At 48.1% G+C, this 17,214-nt stretch overlaps 1 protein-coding gene and 1 long non-coding RNA gene across 3 annotated transcripts in view; one reads left to right on the top strand and one right to left on the bottom strand.

The window, feature by feature from the left end:
• The window catches only part of LOC124081745 (uncharacterized), a 62,360-nt gene that overhangs the window by 17,304 nt on the left and 27,842 nt on the right, over window positions 1-17,214 (top strand). The gene's annotated exons all lie outside the window — the stretch shown is intronic.
• LOC124081684 (cilia- and flagella-associated protein 144-like) lies at window positions 9,907-16,314 on the bottom strand. The gene is made up of 4 exons (XM_046428004.2): window positions 16,164-16,314; window positions 13,798-13,857; window positions 12,744-12,847; window positions 9,907-10,075 (listed from the first exon to the last, which is right to left on the bottom strand). The coding sequence occupies exons 1-4, from the start codon at window positions 16,294-16,296 to the stop codon at window positions 9,965-9,967; spliced, it is 408 nt and encodes a 135-aa protein (XP_046283960.1). The 5' UTR covers window positions 16,297-16,314; the 3' UTR covers window positions 9,907-9,964.

Here is a 17,214-nt window from a genome sequence, read left to right as displayed (position 1 = left end):
TTATTTGATTTTAGGCAAAGAGCACCAGCAGTGGCAGCCCCTGCTGGTGTCTGTCCCTAAGTCTCCTCTGCAATACAGCAGATCCAATAGCAGGGAGCTGGGTGTCTTTGTCTTTCCCCTTTTGTATGCAGTCATTTTCCTGTGAAAAAACTGCTCTCTGTGAAGAACTGACATAATCCTTGGTGACCACCTAACTCAGAAGGTGTGTGACAGTTCAGTAAGGCTGGCCTAGACAGGATGTGAGGACAGCTGTCCCCTGGGAAGCAGGGTGAAGAGTGACCCTCCCATAGCCCATAATCCTCGGCATGATGTTTCCCCAAACAGTGTTTCTATGCGAAGTCCACTTGTACTTGTTCCATAAAAGACATAAAACAATGCCACTGGGGAATCTTTAGAATGGAGGAGGAATTTCAACAAAGCCAAGGAACCATCCTTCCTTCTGAAGCCAGAGCAAAGGCATGGCCACTTTTGCAGTGAAGTCTTAAGAAACCCTGAGCTGAGGTCTTCCCTGTCTTCTATCCTGGACATCTGCTTTCCCATGGAGTTTGGCCTGGGAATATCATGAACCTCAAACAGAGTGGGGGTCAGAAAAATTCAGCCCCATCATTCATAAGCTTCATGATGTCTGGCAAGCCTCTCACCACCCAGCAGCCTTGCCCCGAGTACCAGATAGGAAAGTGAGGGGCCACACTTCCCTGGAGTCAATGCAGAGGGCTGTGTAACTAAACCACCTTTAGAGACATGAATGGCCTGAGGAAGTGGAAGAGTGTAGACAATCAGACAAACTCCTCTCCCTGTAAACATTTTAAATCATACAATTGAGCACTTGGTTCCAATGACGAAAACTCTCTTGAGTCTTTACATTGAAATATATCTGCCAAGGATTTTCCTGAGCAGAAAGTCATCAACATTCTGACACACGCAGTATATAAGCGAGACCCTCATGTCAGCTGACATAAGAAATGAGGTCAGAAGGTAGAATTTTTGAGTCACACTGATTCATAAACATCTATAATTAGGATGCTGAGACATGGCAACCTCAGTATTACCCAGGGTTTCCCTGGTTTTAATCAACTTTCCACTAAGTCCAGAGTCTCATAATTAAAGCAGCCTGTGATTGATGGATATGGAGTTCTCAAAGTTACTTACCTTACACTGTAGCTTCCTCAAGTCTGATGACCCGAATCTGAAGATCAAGTACCTGCTGTTCAGAGAAGAATCTTAAACTAGTAAATGTGATTGTTTAGCTTTTCTTTGCATGAAGCACGTGGGAGCATGAGAGGCAGAACACAGATCTTCCAACCTAAAGACGTTCCGTGCTGTGAAAAGAAGCAGAGCAGAGAGGAACAGGAGGCAGGAGACGCTGCAGGCGGGAGTGGCTGCAGAGTCAGAGTGAAAAGGTGCAGTGGCCTGGCCTGGAGTGATGTCCTTTTGGCACAAGGGTAGGCAGTCTCATAGACTTTTAAAATAGACAAGGACAGGCAAACAAATCAATGACCTGGAGACAGAACAGCCTGAGTCTTAAGTGCCCAACAGCAGGCTTGCAGAAGTTGTGACAGCGCTACATTATGTAGGCTGCAAAACACAAAGAGATGGAGGGGCTTAAATAGGAGAGCTTGCATCATGGTGTGGACCAGTGGTCCCATCTGGAAGGAGTATGTCATCAGAATGCTCATCCCTATGGGTATCTTTGTCCCTAGACTACAATTACACAGTGCACATAAATGTGACAAGTCTCTTCACCCTACTTTTCTTTTAATTAAGGAAAATAAAACCTTTCAATTTATATGGAATTACAATAATTAAATTATCCCCATATAATTTGGGTTGCGGGTCCCTGAAATTCAAACTAAATTGCTTCTTTTCCTTGACTTTTTTTGTGGCATTGCTTTGGAAGTTTCTTTCCTTTTTCACATTCCCAATCTATATGCATTCTTCTCTTCAAGGAAAATCCAAACTTGCGAAGGCAGTACTGTCTTGTCAAAGATACTGCATTTTGGGGCTGGGGATATGGCTCAGTTGGTACAGTGCTTGCCTTGCATGTACAAGGCCCTGGTTCAATTCTCAGCACCACATACACACACAAAAAAAAGATGCTGCATTTCAGGCCATCACTTAAGCATTTGCTTGGCATTGATCTTCATGTCTTATACATTAGGAAGCTATCAGCATTGCAAAGCACTTACTTGGGATGGTATCTGCAACATCCATGTTACAAGGCATGATTTGCTGCAGCTTTGCAGGCAGGATTGTATGATGGGGAAAAAACGCAGGCTTTGGAATCTGCTGCCAGGGTGTGAGTCTCAGCTCTGCACTTCCGTGAACTTGAGAAATTATCTAACTTCTTTGTGCTTCAGTTTAGCAGATAATAAAATTTGAACTTCTCTGAATTGTTATGAGGATGATCTGAGAATATACATCCAGCTCCATGTTTTTTTGGCCCATACGTGTAAATGTCAAATGGTACTGGTGATAGTCACAGTGCATGAATGTTTTTGTGTTTGGTTGTTAATCACAGTGTTATTGGCGAGAGAACATGTACAGGTGGAATAGGAATTTGTGATGGGTGTACTTGTCCTGGATCCTCATCACAGGTGCAGATAGCTTCTTCAGAAGAGGCTGGGGGGCTGCACATGTGGGACAATGGCACTGAGAAATATCAGGACAGTGGGAAGTCACTCTGTAGGGAGCAGGGCCAGTCAAGCTAATCTAACACAGCACTTTGGAAGATGGAAATAAGGTACTTGGCTCACTCTGAGTGAAGCCAAATTGCTGCATAACACTGTCACACAGAGCAAGGACTAAGAGCATAGAGCTGGGCTCAAATCTGCCACTCAGTGGCATGACAGGGGCTTAAAGAAGCTGCATGTGCTCAAGGCACTGACCCTCAGGCCCACAGATGCCTGACAGGTGACTGGAAGCAGGACGAGGCTGGGCATCTCGGCCTCCAAGTAGAGTCTGTCTCCTCCATCACCTTAGCTTGCTTGCAGAACTGCTCATCATTAAGGAGCACTCATCAGAAGCTTGTAATGCCAGGTTTATTAGGCCTGCACTCTCCTGATTTTTCTCATTCTACTTCAAGACTGAGGCAAGACCTGCAGGGTCATCCCACCGGCAGCTATGAGAGCATCAGGTCCCTGGGGTGGTGCCTGGCAGTTCTCAGCCTTGTCCTACTCCTGAGCAGCAAGTGGAAATTGTCTTTCCCTTCTCTGGAGTGCTTCTCAGAACAGGAACTGGGATAATTATCCACCAGGCCAATGAGACCAGGAGGCTTAATTTGGCAGGCCTCTTGCCCTGCCCAGATTCTTCCTCCATTTCTACCTACAGCACCTGTAGGTGCTGAGGTACTGTCTTCCAGCATGTCCCTCCCAGCACAGCCTATTAAATGGAGTTCTTTCTGGGTTTCCCATGACCTTTTCTGCTTGATTACTGGGGCGAGTGTCTGGACCTTGTTGTTGGATCCCCGACAGGCTGCTGGCCTAGGATCCCAGTAGTGAGGGTTGCTTTGAACACGTGTTTGTCAATGACCTCATCTACTACGAAGAGGAAATGGTGTGCCTCAGAGCACTGCGAGGGTTAGGGCAGGATGCTGGCCACCATCATTCTTTTTTTTTTTTTTTTGGTGGTGCTGGGGATTGAACCCAAGGCTTTGTGCATGCAAGGCAAGCACTCTGCCAACTGAGCTATGTCCCCAGCCCCCATCATTCCTTTTTGTCCAGCTCTCTGTGCAGCTGGGCACCACTCCACTGGGGTCCTAGGTTTAGGGAAACATTTCTGTTATTCTCTAATCAGTCTCTTGAACATGTACTTTCATTTTCATTTTATGCCTCAAGAGCTCTTCATTCTCTAATTGGCCCTTTTCATATAATTTTACTCTTTATAGACACAGTGACCTTAAATATCTAAGGACATAAATCATGGTTTTAGGTTTGGACTGTCTCCTCTGTTCCCCTCCTTCTTCTCCTCAGCTGTCTCCTCTGTGTACTTTGCTCTTCCTTTTAATTTATTTATTCTTCCAACTGTACCCGTCTATGCAGGACACTGCACTATGTACCCACATCAGAGTGTGGACGTTTCCACCTCCTGTCATTACTTTGTGTCTGGTGACTTGAGTTCCTTGAAGTCACTCACGGGTGCACAGCAGGCTGTTTTGCTGTGTCTCCCGCTGTGCAGGGAGCTCAGTTCTCTCCTGCTGCCCTGGGGCCAGCCTTCTGGCTGAGCATCTTTCCCCAGGTTAAGCATCTCCACCACCATCTAGATTATAGGTGGAAGCAGGATCTCAGGGTCCTGCCACAGGAGGCAGAGCTGAGCCCACAGCAGTCACAGAGACCAGCTCTGGGCAGTGGCAGTGGCCCAGCAGGGATCTGTGGGTGGAAACCGAGCACATCGCTGCCTTCTGGGCCTCCGACCCGGCCTTGGGGTCTCAGGGCAGCACACTCCTTCCCCTTCCCCTCCATGAGCTCCAGGGTTGCCTCTGCGATTTCATTTCTCCTTTTCTGAGCCTCAGGGTCCGGCTCAGAGACCTCTGCATGATGGGCTCCTGAACTCCTGGCTCTTTGTAAGGACTCCTCTGATGTCTAGCCTGTGGGCTGTCCCCTCCACTGGCCACTCCTTTCAGCAGCGTCAGGAGCTGGTGGTCCCTCAGGACCTGTATCGCACCCTATTTTATTTTTTTTAATTAATTTTTTTGTTTACACATGACAGTGGAATGCATTACAATTCTTACTACACGTATAGAGCACAATTTTTCATATCTCTGCTTGTATACATAGTATATTCACACCAATTCGTGTCTTCATACCTATACTTTGGATAATAATGATCATCACGTTCCACCATCATTAATAACCCCTGCCCCCTCCTTTCCCCTCCCACCCCTCTTCCCTATCTAGAACTCATCTGTTCCTCCCATGCTTCCCCTCCCAACCCCACTATGAATCAGCCTCCTTGTATCAAGGAAAACATTTGGCATTTGGTTTTTGGGGATTGGCTAACTTCACTTAGCATTATCTTCTCTAGCTTCATCCATTTACCTGCAAATGCCATGATTTTATTCTCTTTTATTGCTGAGTAATAATGCCACATTTTTTTATTCATTCATTCATCCACTGAAGGGCATCTAGGTTGGCTCCACAGTTTAATTTTGTGAATTGTGCTGCTGTAAACATTGATGTGGCTGTGTCCCTGTAGTATGCTGTTTTAAAGTCTTTTGGGTATAGACTAAGGAGAGGGATAGCTGGGTCAAATGGTGGCTCCATTCCCAGTTTTCCAAGAAATCTCCATACTTCTTTCTATATTGGTTGCACTAGTTTGTAGTCCCACCAGCAATGTATGAGTGTGCCTTTTCCCCCACAGCCTCTCCAACACTTATTGTTGTTTGTACTCATAATAGCTGCCATTCTGACTGGAATGAGGTGAAATCTTAGAGTAGTTTTATTTGCATTTCTCTAATTGCTAGCAATGATGAACATTTTTTCATATATTTGTTGATAGATTGTGTATCATCTTCTGAGAAGTGTCTGTTCAGGTCCTTGGTCAATTTATTGATTGGGTTATTTAGTTTTTTGGTGGTTAACTTTTTGAGTTTTTTTTATATATCCTAGAGATTAGTGCTCTATCTGATGTATGAGGAGTAAAAATTTGCTGCCAAGATGTAGGCTCTCTGTTTACCTCACAGATTGTTTCTTTTCCTGAGAAGAAACTTTTTAGTTTGAGTCCATCCCATTTATTAATTCTTGATTTTAATTCTTGCATCAAAGGAGCTTATTAAGGAAGTTGGGGCCTGATCCCACATGATGGAGATTAGTGCCTACTTTTTCTTCTATTAGACACAGGGTCTCTGGTTTTATTCCTAAGTCCTTGATCCATTTTGAATTGAGTTTTGTGCATGGTGAAAGATAGGGTTTTAATTTAATTTTTCTGCACAAGGATTTCCAGTTTTCCCAGCACCATTTGTTGAAGATGCTGTTTTTTCTCCAATGCATGTTCTTGGCACCTTTGTCTAATATAAAATAATTATAATTTTGTGGGTTTGTCTCTGTGTCCTCTATTCTGTACCATTGGTCTACCAGTCTGTTTTGGTGCCAATATCATGCTGTTTTTGTTATATTACTCTATAGTATAGTTTAAGGTCTGGTATAGTGAAGCCACCTGCTTCACTCTTCCTGCTAAGGATTGCTTTAGCTATTCTGGGTCTCTTATTTTTCCAGATGAATTTCATGATTGCCTTTTCTATTTCTATGAGAAATGTCATTGGGATTTTGATTGGAATTGCATTAAATCTGTATATTGCTTTTGGAAGTATGACCATTTTGATAATAATAATTCTGTCTATTCAAGAGTAAGGTAGATCTTTCTATCTTCTAAGGTCTTCTTTGACTTCTTTCTTTAGGGTTCTGTAATTTTCATTATGTAGATCTTTCACCTCTTTTGTTGATTCCCAAATATTTTATTTTTTGAGGCTATTGTAAATGGGGTAGGGTAGTTTTCCTTTTCTGAGGATTTATCACTGTTATACAGAAATGCCTTTGATTTATGGATGCTGATTTTACTTCCTGTTACTTTGCTGAATTCATTTACTAGTTATAGAAGTTTTCTGGTGAAATTTTAGGGTCTTCTAGGTATAGAATCATATCAGCAGCAAATAGTGCCAGTTTGAGTTCTTCTTTTCTTATAATTATCCCTTTAATTTCTTTCATCTGTCTAATTGCTCTGGCTAGAGTTTCAAGAACTATGTTAAATAGAAGTGGTGAGAGAGGGCATCCCTGTCTTGTTCCAGTTTTTAGAGGGGATGCCTTCAATTTTTCTCCATTTAGTATGATGTTGGCCTGGGACTTATTTTATCATTGATTTCTAATTTCATTCCAATATGATCTTATAGAATGCAAAGTAGTAACTCTACTTTTTTATATTTGCTAAGAGTTGTCTTGTGGCATTATATATGGTCTATTTTAGAGAAGGATCCATGTGCTGCTGAGAAGAAAGTGTATTCACTCGTTGAAAGATGAAATATTCTATATATGTCAGTTGGTCTAAGTTATTGATTGTATTATTGAGTTTTATAGTTTCTTTGTTCAGCTTTTGTTTGGAAGATCTATCTAGTGATGAAAGAGCTAAGTTAAAGTCACCCAAAATTATTGTATTGTGGTCTATTTGACTCTTGAACTTGAGAAGAGTTTGTTTGATGAATGTGGATGCTCCATTGTTTGGGGCATATATATTTATAATTATTAAGTCTTGTTGGTGTATGGTTCCCTTGAGCAGTCTATAGTGTCCTTCTTTATCCTTTTTGATTGACTTTAGTTTGAAGTCTACTTTTTTTGATATGAGGATAGAAACCCCTGCTTGCTTCCGCAGTCCATGTGAGTGGTATGATTTTTCCCAATCCTTCACCTTCAGTCTGTGGATGTTTTTTTCCTATGAGATGAGTCTCTTGGAGGCAGCATATTGTTGGGTCTTTTTTTTAATACAATCTGCTAGTCTAGGTCTTTTGATTGGTGAGTTTAGGCCATTAACATTCAGGGTTATTATTGAGACATGATTTGTATTCCCAGCCATTCTTGTTTTTTTTTTTTTTTTTTGGTATTTGACTTGGTTTCTCCTCTGATTAGATTTTCCTTTAGTGTAATCTCTCCCTCTTATGATTTTCATCATTGTTTTTCATTTCCTGTTCTTGGAATATTTTGCTGAGGATGTTCTATAGTGCAGGCTTTCTACTTGTAAATTCTTTTAACTTTTATCATGGAAGGTTTTTATTTTACCATCAAATCTAAAGCTTAGTTTTGCTGGATATAAGATTCTTGGTTGGCATCCTTTTTTTCAGGGCTTGGTATATATTGTTCCATGATCTCCTGGTTTTGAGAGTATGGGATACAAAATCTACTGAGATACAAATTGGTCTCCCCCTATATGTGATTTGATTCCTCTCTCTTGCGGCTTTAAGATTCTATCCTTCTTGTGTATGCTAGGCGTTTTCATTATAATGTGCCTTGGTGTAGATCTGTTGTAATTTTGTACATTTCGTGTCCTGTAAGCCTCTTGTATTTGGTTTCCCAATTTGTTCTTTATGCTTGGGAAATTTTCTGATGTCTCATTGAAGAGATTGTGCATTCCTTTGGTATGAAACTCTGTGCCTTCCTCTATCCCAATAACTCTTAGATTTGGTCTTTTGATGCTGTCTCATAATTCTTGTGTGTTCTGTTCATGGTTTCTAACTTTCTTCACTGTGTGATCAACTTTACTTTCCAGATTATATACTTGGTCTTCATTATCTGACGTCCTTTTTTTTTTTTCCAAGTGATCTAGTCTGTTGGTTATGCTTTCTATTGAGTTTTTATTCTATCCTTAATTTCAAAGATTTGTTTTTTTTTCAGAGTCTCTCTCTCTCAAAATAATCCTTTGCTACCTGTATTTACTCTCTCTTTTTTGGAGTGATCAATTTTTTGCCTATATTTGCTCATTTAGGTCATTGTTTAATTCACAGATCATTTTAATTATGAACCTTCTGAACTCCTCCTCTGACATTTCATCAACTTCCCTGTCCCATGGCTTCTGTTATTATAGTGTCCTGGTTTGTTTGGGACACTTTCTTCCCTTGTTTTTTTTTTTTTTTCATGTTGTCTATGTGTCTTCCTTTCTTGCAGCATGAATCTGAGATATTATAGTTTTTTCCCTATATTCTTGTAATACCTGTGGAAATTGTCTGTACCTCACCTTGATGTTGGGCTTCTAGACCCTGCTGGTGTCCCTCAGTGTATGCTACTGCCTCTAAGGTTGGTGGAGGCAATAGCAGAGATAATAGTTGCAGTGCCCCAGATGGAAGCAATATCTTACAGAGATGGGGCTGAAAGGGGGGCCTCACACTCTTTGGGATGCCTGCTCTGAGATACAGCTGCTTGAAGGCCCTGTCTGTTTTCAAAAAGGTAGGGGGGGTATTGTGTGGGGAAGGCTATGGTGATGACTGCAGTGCCCCAAGATAGAAGTCAATTAGGCTTAGGCTGGAAGGGGATGGGGCACGAGCTTGGACCTACCCTGAACCTGGGTCCTGAGTAAGTCAAATCGGTGTGGACAGATCTGGGCTGGGTCTGACTCCTGTGGTAGTCTGCTGGTTCGAAGAGGTGGTCCTATGCTAGAAGCTGGGCTCTGGCCAGTGCCTGCTGGTGGAGGGGAGGCCCCAGGCCTACTGTGAACCTTGTCCCCACACAGGGGCAGTGTGGGTGGATCTGGGCTGCAGGGCTTGACCTCCTGTGGTAGTCTGCTGGTTGGAAGGGGTGGTTCTGTGCCAGAGGCTACTCTCTGGTGGGCTTTAGCCCCACTGGTGGAGGAGTGGACCAGGGCCTATTGTAAGCCTGGGTCCTGTGCAGGCTGTTATCAATAAGTCCCTTTATCACCTTTCCTTGGTGTCTGGGAAGACAGAGGTCACCACTACGCCCTGGTCTGGGTCTCCACCTGGGAGTCTCCCGATGGCAGAACCATGGATATGGGCAGAAATGAGAAAGTGGGACTCAGGGCAGAAGCCAGACCTGGGTTTCTAGTGTTGTGTGGCTGGCGGCTGCCCCTGGGCAGGGTGAATTTGGCGTGAAGGTATCCTGAGCTGCAGCCTGACCTGCCTGCACACCTGGGACTCTCTTTCCTAACATGTAGCTGCAGCTCAGCCAACCCCAGGGGCCATGTTCCACCCACATCAAATCAGATGGTGGCAGCTGGACCCACGGCACTGCCTGGGCCTCGCTTCCCTTTCCTGTGGGCACTGCAAACACCTTGGCTGCCAAGGCCACCACCATGAGGTAAGCGGGGCCTCTGAGCCATTCTTGGTCCGACTGCTGCCCAACCTAGGACTGTACATAAAGGGGTTGTGGTCTGTAAAATGAGGTGCACTGCAGGTTTGCTTCCTAGCAAAACCACCTTTATTTCCCTGGACAGCACACTGGGCGCTCAGCGCGAAGGCCGGCTCTTCTGTGGAGCGCTACTTGCGGTGGTCCTTCTCCCCCAGGAGCCACAGTTTGGCCTTGTACAGAGTGATGTCCTTGTAGACCCTGAAGTGATTCAGCCTGTGGTCCTGGCGCTCTGGGCTGACCTAGATGGAGGCAGGGGCAGCATAAGCTGGTCAGGAGGGGGAAGACCTGGACCCAATTGGGCCTCCCTGACCACGGGTGGCCCCAGGCTCTCCTGCTAGTGAAACTGCGACACCAGTGCTTAGAGCATCCTGAGAGCAAGGGGCGTCAGCTCCTCAGAGCTGGGGCTTCGCCCTGCCCGCTGCCTACATGGAGGGCAGCCTGCGGGTCACCCGGGAAGACCTAGGTTCCGGGGACCTTGCATCAAACGCCCCGGTTCACTGTGTTTTCTCTCATTTCCTGGTACCTGGTCTCCTCCCAGCTTCCTTCAGGGAAAATGGAAGCTGAGAAGTGGCCACACCCCACCCCTGGGCCCCAGGAAGCCGGACTGCAGCACATCTGTGGCTGGTGCCCCTGGCTGCATGGACACAGGGAAGGCCGATTCCTGGCTTCCTTCCTGTGAACTGTCCAGTCCTGCAGGACTAACGGAGCAGGGCAGCTGCTTGCCCCATCGTGGCCCAACTGTGCTGTGTTTCACTTCCCTTTGTACACCATTTCCTCTTCCTTCTGAGGCAGGGGGCACCACAGCCAGGCTGCCCAGAGCCAGCGGGCCTCTGTGCTGGGGTGCCAGGGACAGCTGGGGGTGGTGCTGTGCCTGTCCCCGGACAGCATCCGCACACACTAAGTGTTCAGCAGGTGCTTGAATGGAAAGGGAGTGTGGTGGGGGGGTCACAGCAAGCCAGGGGGAGGGAAGACCTCAGCATATGCACCTTAGAGAAGCTGCCCTGAGGTCACTCAGGGACGTGCTCATCCCATCCCAGGCTGCAAGTGTGTGTGTGTGAGTGTGTGTGTGTGTGAATGTGTATGTGTATGTGTGTGAGTGAATGAATGTGTGTGTGAATGTGTTTATGTGTGAATATGTGAATGTGTGTGTATGTGTGTGGGAATGTGTGTATGTGTGAATATGTGAATGTGTGTGTATGTGTGTGTGGGAATGTGTGTTATGTGTGAGTGTGAGTGTTTGTGTGAGTGTGTGTATGTGTGAGTGTGTGTGTGAGTGTGAGAGGGTGAGTGTGAGTGTGTATGTGTGTGTGAGTGTGTATGTTTCAGTGTGTATGTTTGAGTGTGTATGAGTGTGTGTTGGTGTCTGTGAGTGTTTGGACACACATCCCACTTGAGGATATATTTTCAGCAAGTGTTACCCAGAGACACAAGGCAAAGAGATGCCCACTGAGCCTTATTTCCCAGGGGTCCCTGGGCTGAGGTTGGGGAGCTCTGAACAGGGCGAGATCCTTCCAGGGACAGGGTCCTCACATTGGGGCCCATGGAGCACATCAATCACGTCCTCTGCCCCAAGCACAGTGCTCTGAAAGCCCAGCTTCTTTACCTTTGATTTCCCACAACACCTGGATCTAATCTGGGGGGCTTACTTCCTACCTTGCTCCCTGTGCCACCTGAGGGCACTGTCCCCACATGTGTGATGGACAGACTGAGTGCCGGCAGGCCCCTTGGGACTCAGACACAGCATTCTATCCTCGAGGCCTGGAAGGGTCTAAGCAGGGTAGGCCTGTCTGGGCCCCACATTTGTCCTTCCTGTGGTATGTGCTGACTGTCAGAGATGCCCTGAGGTGCAGGGAGCAACCTTCCCATGGTATGTGAAGCCTCCAGCTCTCTGGTGCTTTGCTAAGACACCCAATGTCCCCTGGGCAGATCTGTCTTCATAAGGCTCCCTTCCCTCCCACCTCCTTCTCACTGGTCAAGGACTCTATGGACCAAACTTCACTCAGGCCATCCTCCTCTTAAACCAGGCCTGACTTAGGGCCTTCTGTGGTCACCTCTGCATCGTCCAGTTTCAGCAAAATTCTGGCTGAGCAGTGTAGCGAGAGCCACCACCCTGGGTGTTGACTGTCCTGGGTGTCTGTGGGCTCCTTGGTGTCTGCCCCCCAGAGCAGGTCTTGTCCCTGCCCTGCCTTCAGCAAGAATCCAGCCAGGTCAGCTTAGCCAGGACCCCTCACCCAGAAGTTATCCCCAGTGATTCCCCCCCCACCTCCATCCTTAGTTTGTCCAGCTGCCCAGTCTCTCCCACCCTGTTGGAGCCTCTGCCCTAGCCATAGCCCCCCTTGGATCAAGCCTTCCGTGTGGTCTTTAGAAATCCCTGATCCCTGATTCTTTATTCATGTTCAATCAAGGTCTTGAGCAGTTTCCTCTGAAGTCCCCTCTTTCACTGATAGACCTCATGGCTGTCACTTGCCTCCGTGTGGCCTTGCTTCTCCATCTCTGAGCCACACACCTCCTGTTTTTGGGGTGAGCTCTTCTCTGTGAGTGGTGGCCCCCTGGAGACATCCTCCTGTCTGGAGCAGCACCTGACTATCCCGGGCAGGGCTCAGGGACTCCTTTCCGCTCTTCTCCATCTGCATCACAGGAGCCTGGCCACGTTTACTGAGAAGGTGCTGTGTGCTGGGCACTGTCCCAGGTACTGCTCCTCTTAGCAACCCTGTGAGGCAGGTTCTGTGGTGTCCCCATTTATGACCAGGAACAGCCCCGCACAGTGTTTAGTAACTCACCCCAGGTCTCAGGACTAGCAAGAAGGACAGATTTCAAGCCCCTGCCAGTGGGCTGTCACTCTGCTCTCAGACACTGCCCACACCGCCCTGTGTTCCTACTGCTTCCCGGAGCAGGGGCCTCACTTACCAAGGGCTCTGCCTCCCAGCCGATCTCCTGACTTTCCGTCTGTGTCTCTGGGTACTTCTTCCGGGGTCTCTGAGCAGCATGGTGAACGAGATTCAGAAACCTGACTGGGAGAGGAGGCTCAAGTTAGAAGCTGCCCGTGTCCTTTTCCTGGCCACACCACTCCAGGGTCACAGAATTCTGTGTGCAGAGCCAGGGTCTGAGACAGGGGCATCTGGTTCTCAGCCATGTGTCAGCAAATGTTTCCAGTTCAAACTGTGCCAGGCACTGTTCTGGACCCTGGGGCAGGGCTGTGACAGACATGGGTCCCCGGGGAGTCCAGGGCAGGCAGGAACAGAGGTCAACTCCTCTATTCTCAGAACATGTGGGTGCTGCCCTCTTGCACCTCTCTATCATGCGGGGTCCTTCCACAGCCTCCCGCCTGACACCCTGGACCATCTGTGCCCACCTGCCCCAACAGTCCCACATCCCCTGCCTGATGGAGGCACCTGTTTTCCATGCTGTCGCCCATGATCCCACTCCACAAACTGGTGGAGGCACTTACAGGCTGCCCTCTTGCCTCTGCCTCATTGTGCTAAGACCCCTGGGCCCACCCTACTGCCTGTCACCAGGTAAAGTGGAAACATGAACAAGACTGTGTTTACTGAGCATGGTGAGGCGGGTTCAGCTCTAAGCACCTGTGGTATTTTGCTTGGTCCTTCCAACAACTCTTAAGAAGTGGGCTGAGAGGTCAACAACCTGACTGAAGCCCACAGTTAAGGAGCGGCAGCACCAGGATGTGAATCCAGTTCCTAGGCCTTCAGAACCCGTGTGAGTAACGTCTGAACATTTGTGAATGAATGACTCCTCTTTTCAGGCCATCGGGACTCTTGTGGATGACAGTAATGAGTTGGCATGTGTTTGCACATCAGTCTCTCTGAGCCTGGTCAGTAGAGTCCAGTCTCGAGACCACAGCAGAGGATCCTGAGGTTTCCCTGCAGTGACTCTGCCTGCGAGTTCTCTGAGCCCCCTGCCTCTCTCTGCCCCACCTCACGCAGTCTCCGACCCCAGGACTTACCATCTTCAGGTTCCTCCAAGTTATCATGCCACGACATGGGCTTCCTGGTGATTGCGTGAACTGGAGAAGAGCAGGGACACAGCACAGGTCAGAGCACAACCCCTGCCCTCCTGCCACTCACCCTAGACCAGACTCCCATTCTGCACCCATGGAGTGCCTGGGCCTGGGGGGTTCTGGCTGGGTGCTGGGAACAAGGTCCCACAGCCCTCGAGGACCTAGGGTCTGGCCTGGCACTGTCCAGGTCAGTGGCAACAAGCCACAGGATACTAGGATTTATGTTTGTTTATTCATTCACTCATTTATTTATTGCAGTGAGCTAACCCTCACCCTAACCCTAATCCAGCCCTGTTTACTTTTATTTTGAGATCAGTCTCTGTTGAGGTCATCTTTAAACTTGCAATCTCCCTGTCCCAAGTTGCCAGAATACAGGTGTGTGTCACCATGCCCAGGAGTAAAAAGTCTTCTGAGCATGCACCCCTAAGATATGAAATGTATATGTCATCTTTATGTAAAATTATCTGCATATTAGAAAAGCATTTTTCTTTGTAGTACAAGTAAACAGAAATGCAAGCTACAGTATTTTCTCACTTCACCACAATGGCCACATTAATCCTGTGCCCAAGGGAAAGAACTGGAGGAAATCACTTTTCCCAGAATGGATGTGGCCTGAGGGATTATTTAGCTTGTTGGGATGGACCAAACTTTACTTTTCTCCTGAAATCAGTGGTGGGGACTCCAGAAGACAACTAGAAGAATTCTAAGCAGAATGAAGTCACTGAGTGTCCTGAAGACAGCCAGGCTGCAGGGGTGCTGGTTACAGAGGCCCAGAGTGGGGGGCTCAGGGAGGAGGAGCAGGTGGGCAGTTACCATGGGGGCTGTGGCATGAGTGTTCAGAGGTGGAGGAGAGAGGATCCTGGTCGGGAGCCTAGCAGCCACGGGGAGCAGGAACTTGGGTGGATTGGAGGAGGGCAGTTGGGGATGAAGCTAGGGAGGAATCAGAGCTAATTCCAAAGGGGTGGAAGCACTGGCTGTTTTAAGGTAGCTCAGAAGTAGCAGAGGCCACACAAGTCTTCAGCAGAGGGATGGACGTAACCAAACTGGCCTCTTAGGGTAGCTCTAAGCCAGCAGTCCCTAGGATATGGGTTGGGGTGGCTGGTTTGGAGGGAAGGAGTGTAGCTGGGAGCCCAGCAGAGAGGCAGGCAGGAATGAGGATGGCCCTGCTGGGGCTGGGGAGTGAGGCTGGAAAGGGGCAGGTCCAGTCGCTGTCCAGAGGGTGGAATTAAGTGAGAGGTGGGTACACCCCCAGTGTACCATGAGTCTTTCCCTGAGGTAGGAACAGACAAGGGTCAGGAGAAATGTGAAGCAGCAGATATTCTGCTTCTGTGACTGCCAGGTGTGTGGACTGATGGATGGAGGCCGGGGCTGACTCAGGCTTCTCACCTGGGAGGGATGGGCCCAGCTGCCTTGTGCTGCCACAGGGTCTTCTGGAGAAGCAAAGGGTGGGCAAGGGATTCAGGGCCCCTAGCTTTCCAGGGGGCCAGTCTGAGGTCCCTAATGGTGAGTCCAAGGGAGGTTAGCCAGGAGGTCATCAGATGGAGGATCTGGGGCTCATCTGAGGCCCAGTGTCCTTTAGGGGCTGCTGATTCTGCAGGATGAGATGGATCTCACCGGAGTGTGCAGGGTGAGAGGAGTGGAGGGGAGGGTGCTTTTACCTGGATGACAGGGAACACTGACCAGAGCCCACTCTCCTGACCTTTCCAAAGAAAGGGCTATGATGATATTAAAATCCTAAAATCCCTTTAGAATAAGAAATGAAACCAAAATATAAACAAAAATTAAAGCGAAAACCCCTGCAAAATGCAGTTACTTCAAAAGGAAAATTATTAGAAGCAACTCCTAGCTGCTGCAGTGGTACACAACCTGTAACTCCAGAGGCTTGTGGGGCTAAGGAAGGAGTGTCATAAGTTCTGAAGGCAGCCTCAGTAACTTGGCCAGGCTGTCTCAAAATGGAAAATAAAAAGGACTAGGGATGTGGCTGAGTGCCCCTGAATTCAATCCATGGTAAACACACTCTTGCACACACACAGACACACACATTCACACACTTACAACCACACACACACATACATAAAACCACACACAAAGAGAACCAAACCCAAAATAACCAAACTGTACTGCTTACATGCAGAACGTTTGATCTCATCTTGAGGTGGATGCATTTCAATGCACCTGATGTGTCTCAGGAGGCCGGGCGGCCCTGGCATCCATCCTTCCTGGACACTAGAGACCAAGGCAGGCCTCTCCCTGCTGCCTGTGTGCCCACAACCCTCCCCACGGTGGCCCGTGTCTGTCCCCCGAGTCCTCACCCTTGCGCAGGGGATTCACGTGGTACTCTGTGCAGAGCTTCTGTGTGCGCAGCTCTCGCAGGTACTGTTCCCGCAGGAACTGGTTCTGATGAACCTCGTCCTGGATCACCCTCTCCCTCTGGTGTCCAGCCATGGCCTGGCCACGCTGGTGCTGTGGGGCTCTCTAAGTGCCCTCTGGATAGGGCAGTGCCAGATCTTCTGCCGTCTCCAGGCAACATTGTCCCAAGCCGTCTCCTGGCAACAGAGTCCTGGTTGGAATGCTCCAGTCTTCAGTCCTGGACCTCCCCTGGGTAGCTCAGTCTCCCAACTCCACCCACTTCCCCCTGCTCCCTCCTCTTAGGGCCCCAAGCAAGCACTGGACTCACCTGTCCCATCTTCTCAGATCAGAACCTGGGTACTAGAGCTGCCCTTGGACATCATCAGGGAAGGGCTCCAGGTCCAGTGGCAGGCCCAGGTATTGGACAGAAGGCTGGACCTCACCTTGGCCAGTCATTTCCTAAAAAACATTTGGGGAGGAGTCAGGAAGCTCTCCCACTTTGAAGCAGATGCCCAGAATCAAGACCTATGGCTAGCTCACTCACACACACACACACACACACAAACAAACTCACCCCCCCCCCCCCCCCCCCCCGAAGTTTCCATTTGAGAACACGTTTTGTCCAGTGTGGTTATAGACAGAACCACCCTTTCCCTATTGAAGTTCCTGGGACTTTAGTGTTTTTAACTGTGGTAAGGTATACATGGTGGGAAATTTCCTGAGCACACACTTGAGTGGTGACGAGTGTGTTCACACCCTGTGCAGCCCACCTCCAGAGCTGCTTCACACTCTGAGCTGGCCAGCCTGTCCCCTCCTCCAGCCCTGGCCACCACCTCTCCATTCTGTGTCTGGATTCACCCCACTGGGCACCTTATGCAACAGTTCACTTTAAAAGAGCCCAAAGTGCCTCACCCAGAGAGGGAGGCCCCCTGGCCCCGTGAGCACCTCACCCTGACTCTACAGCCTGTGCTCTCCCCACTGGGGACCTTCTCCTTGGTCCATTCACGCATTTGT

The sequence above is a fragment of the Marmota monax genome, unplaced genomic scaffold (assembly GCF_021218885.2).
Source record: "Marmota monax isolate L192 unplaced genomic scaffold, Marmota_monax_Labrador192_F-V1.1 WCK01_AAM20220418_F8-fsc00035, whole genome shotgun sequence".
In the NCBI taxonomy this organism is placed as follows: Eukaryota; Metazoa; Chordata; class Mammalia; order Rodentia; family Sciuridae; genus Marmota; species Marmota monax.
This window is presented reverse-complemented; position numbering and strand designations above follow the sequence as displayed.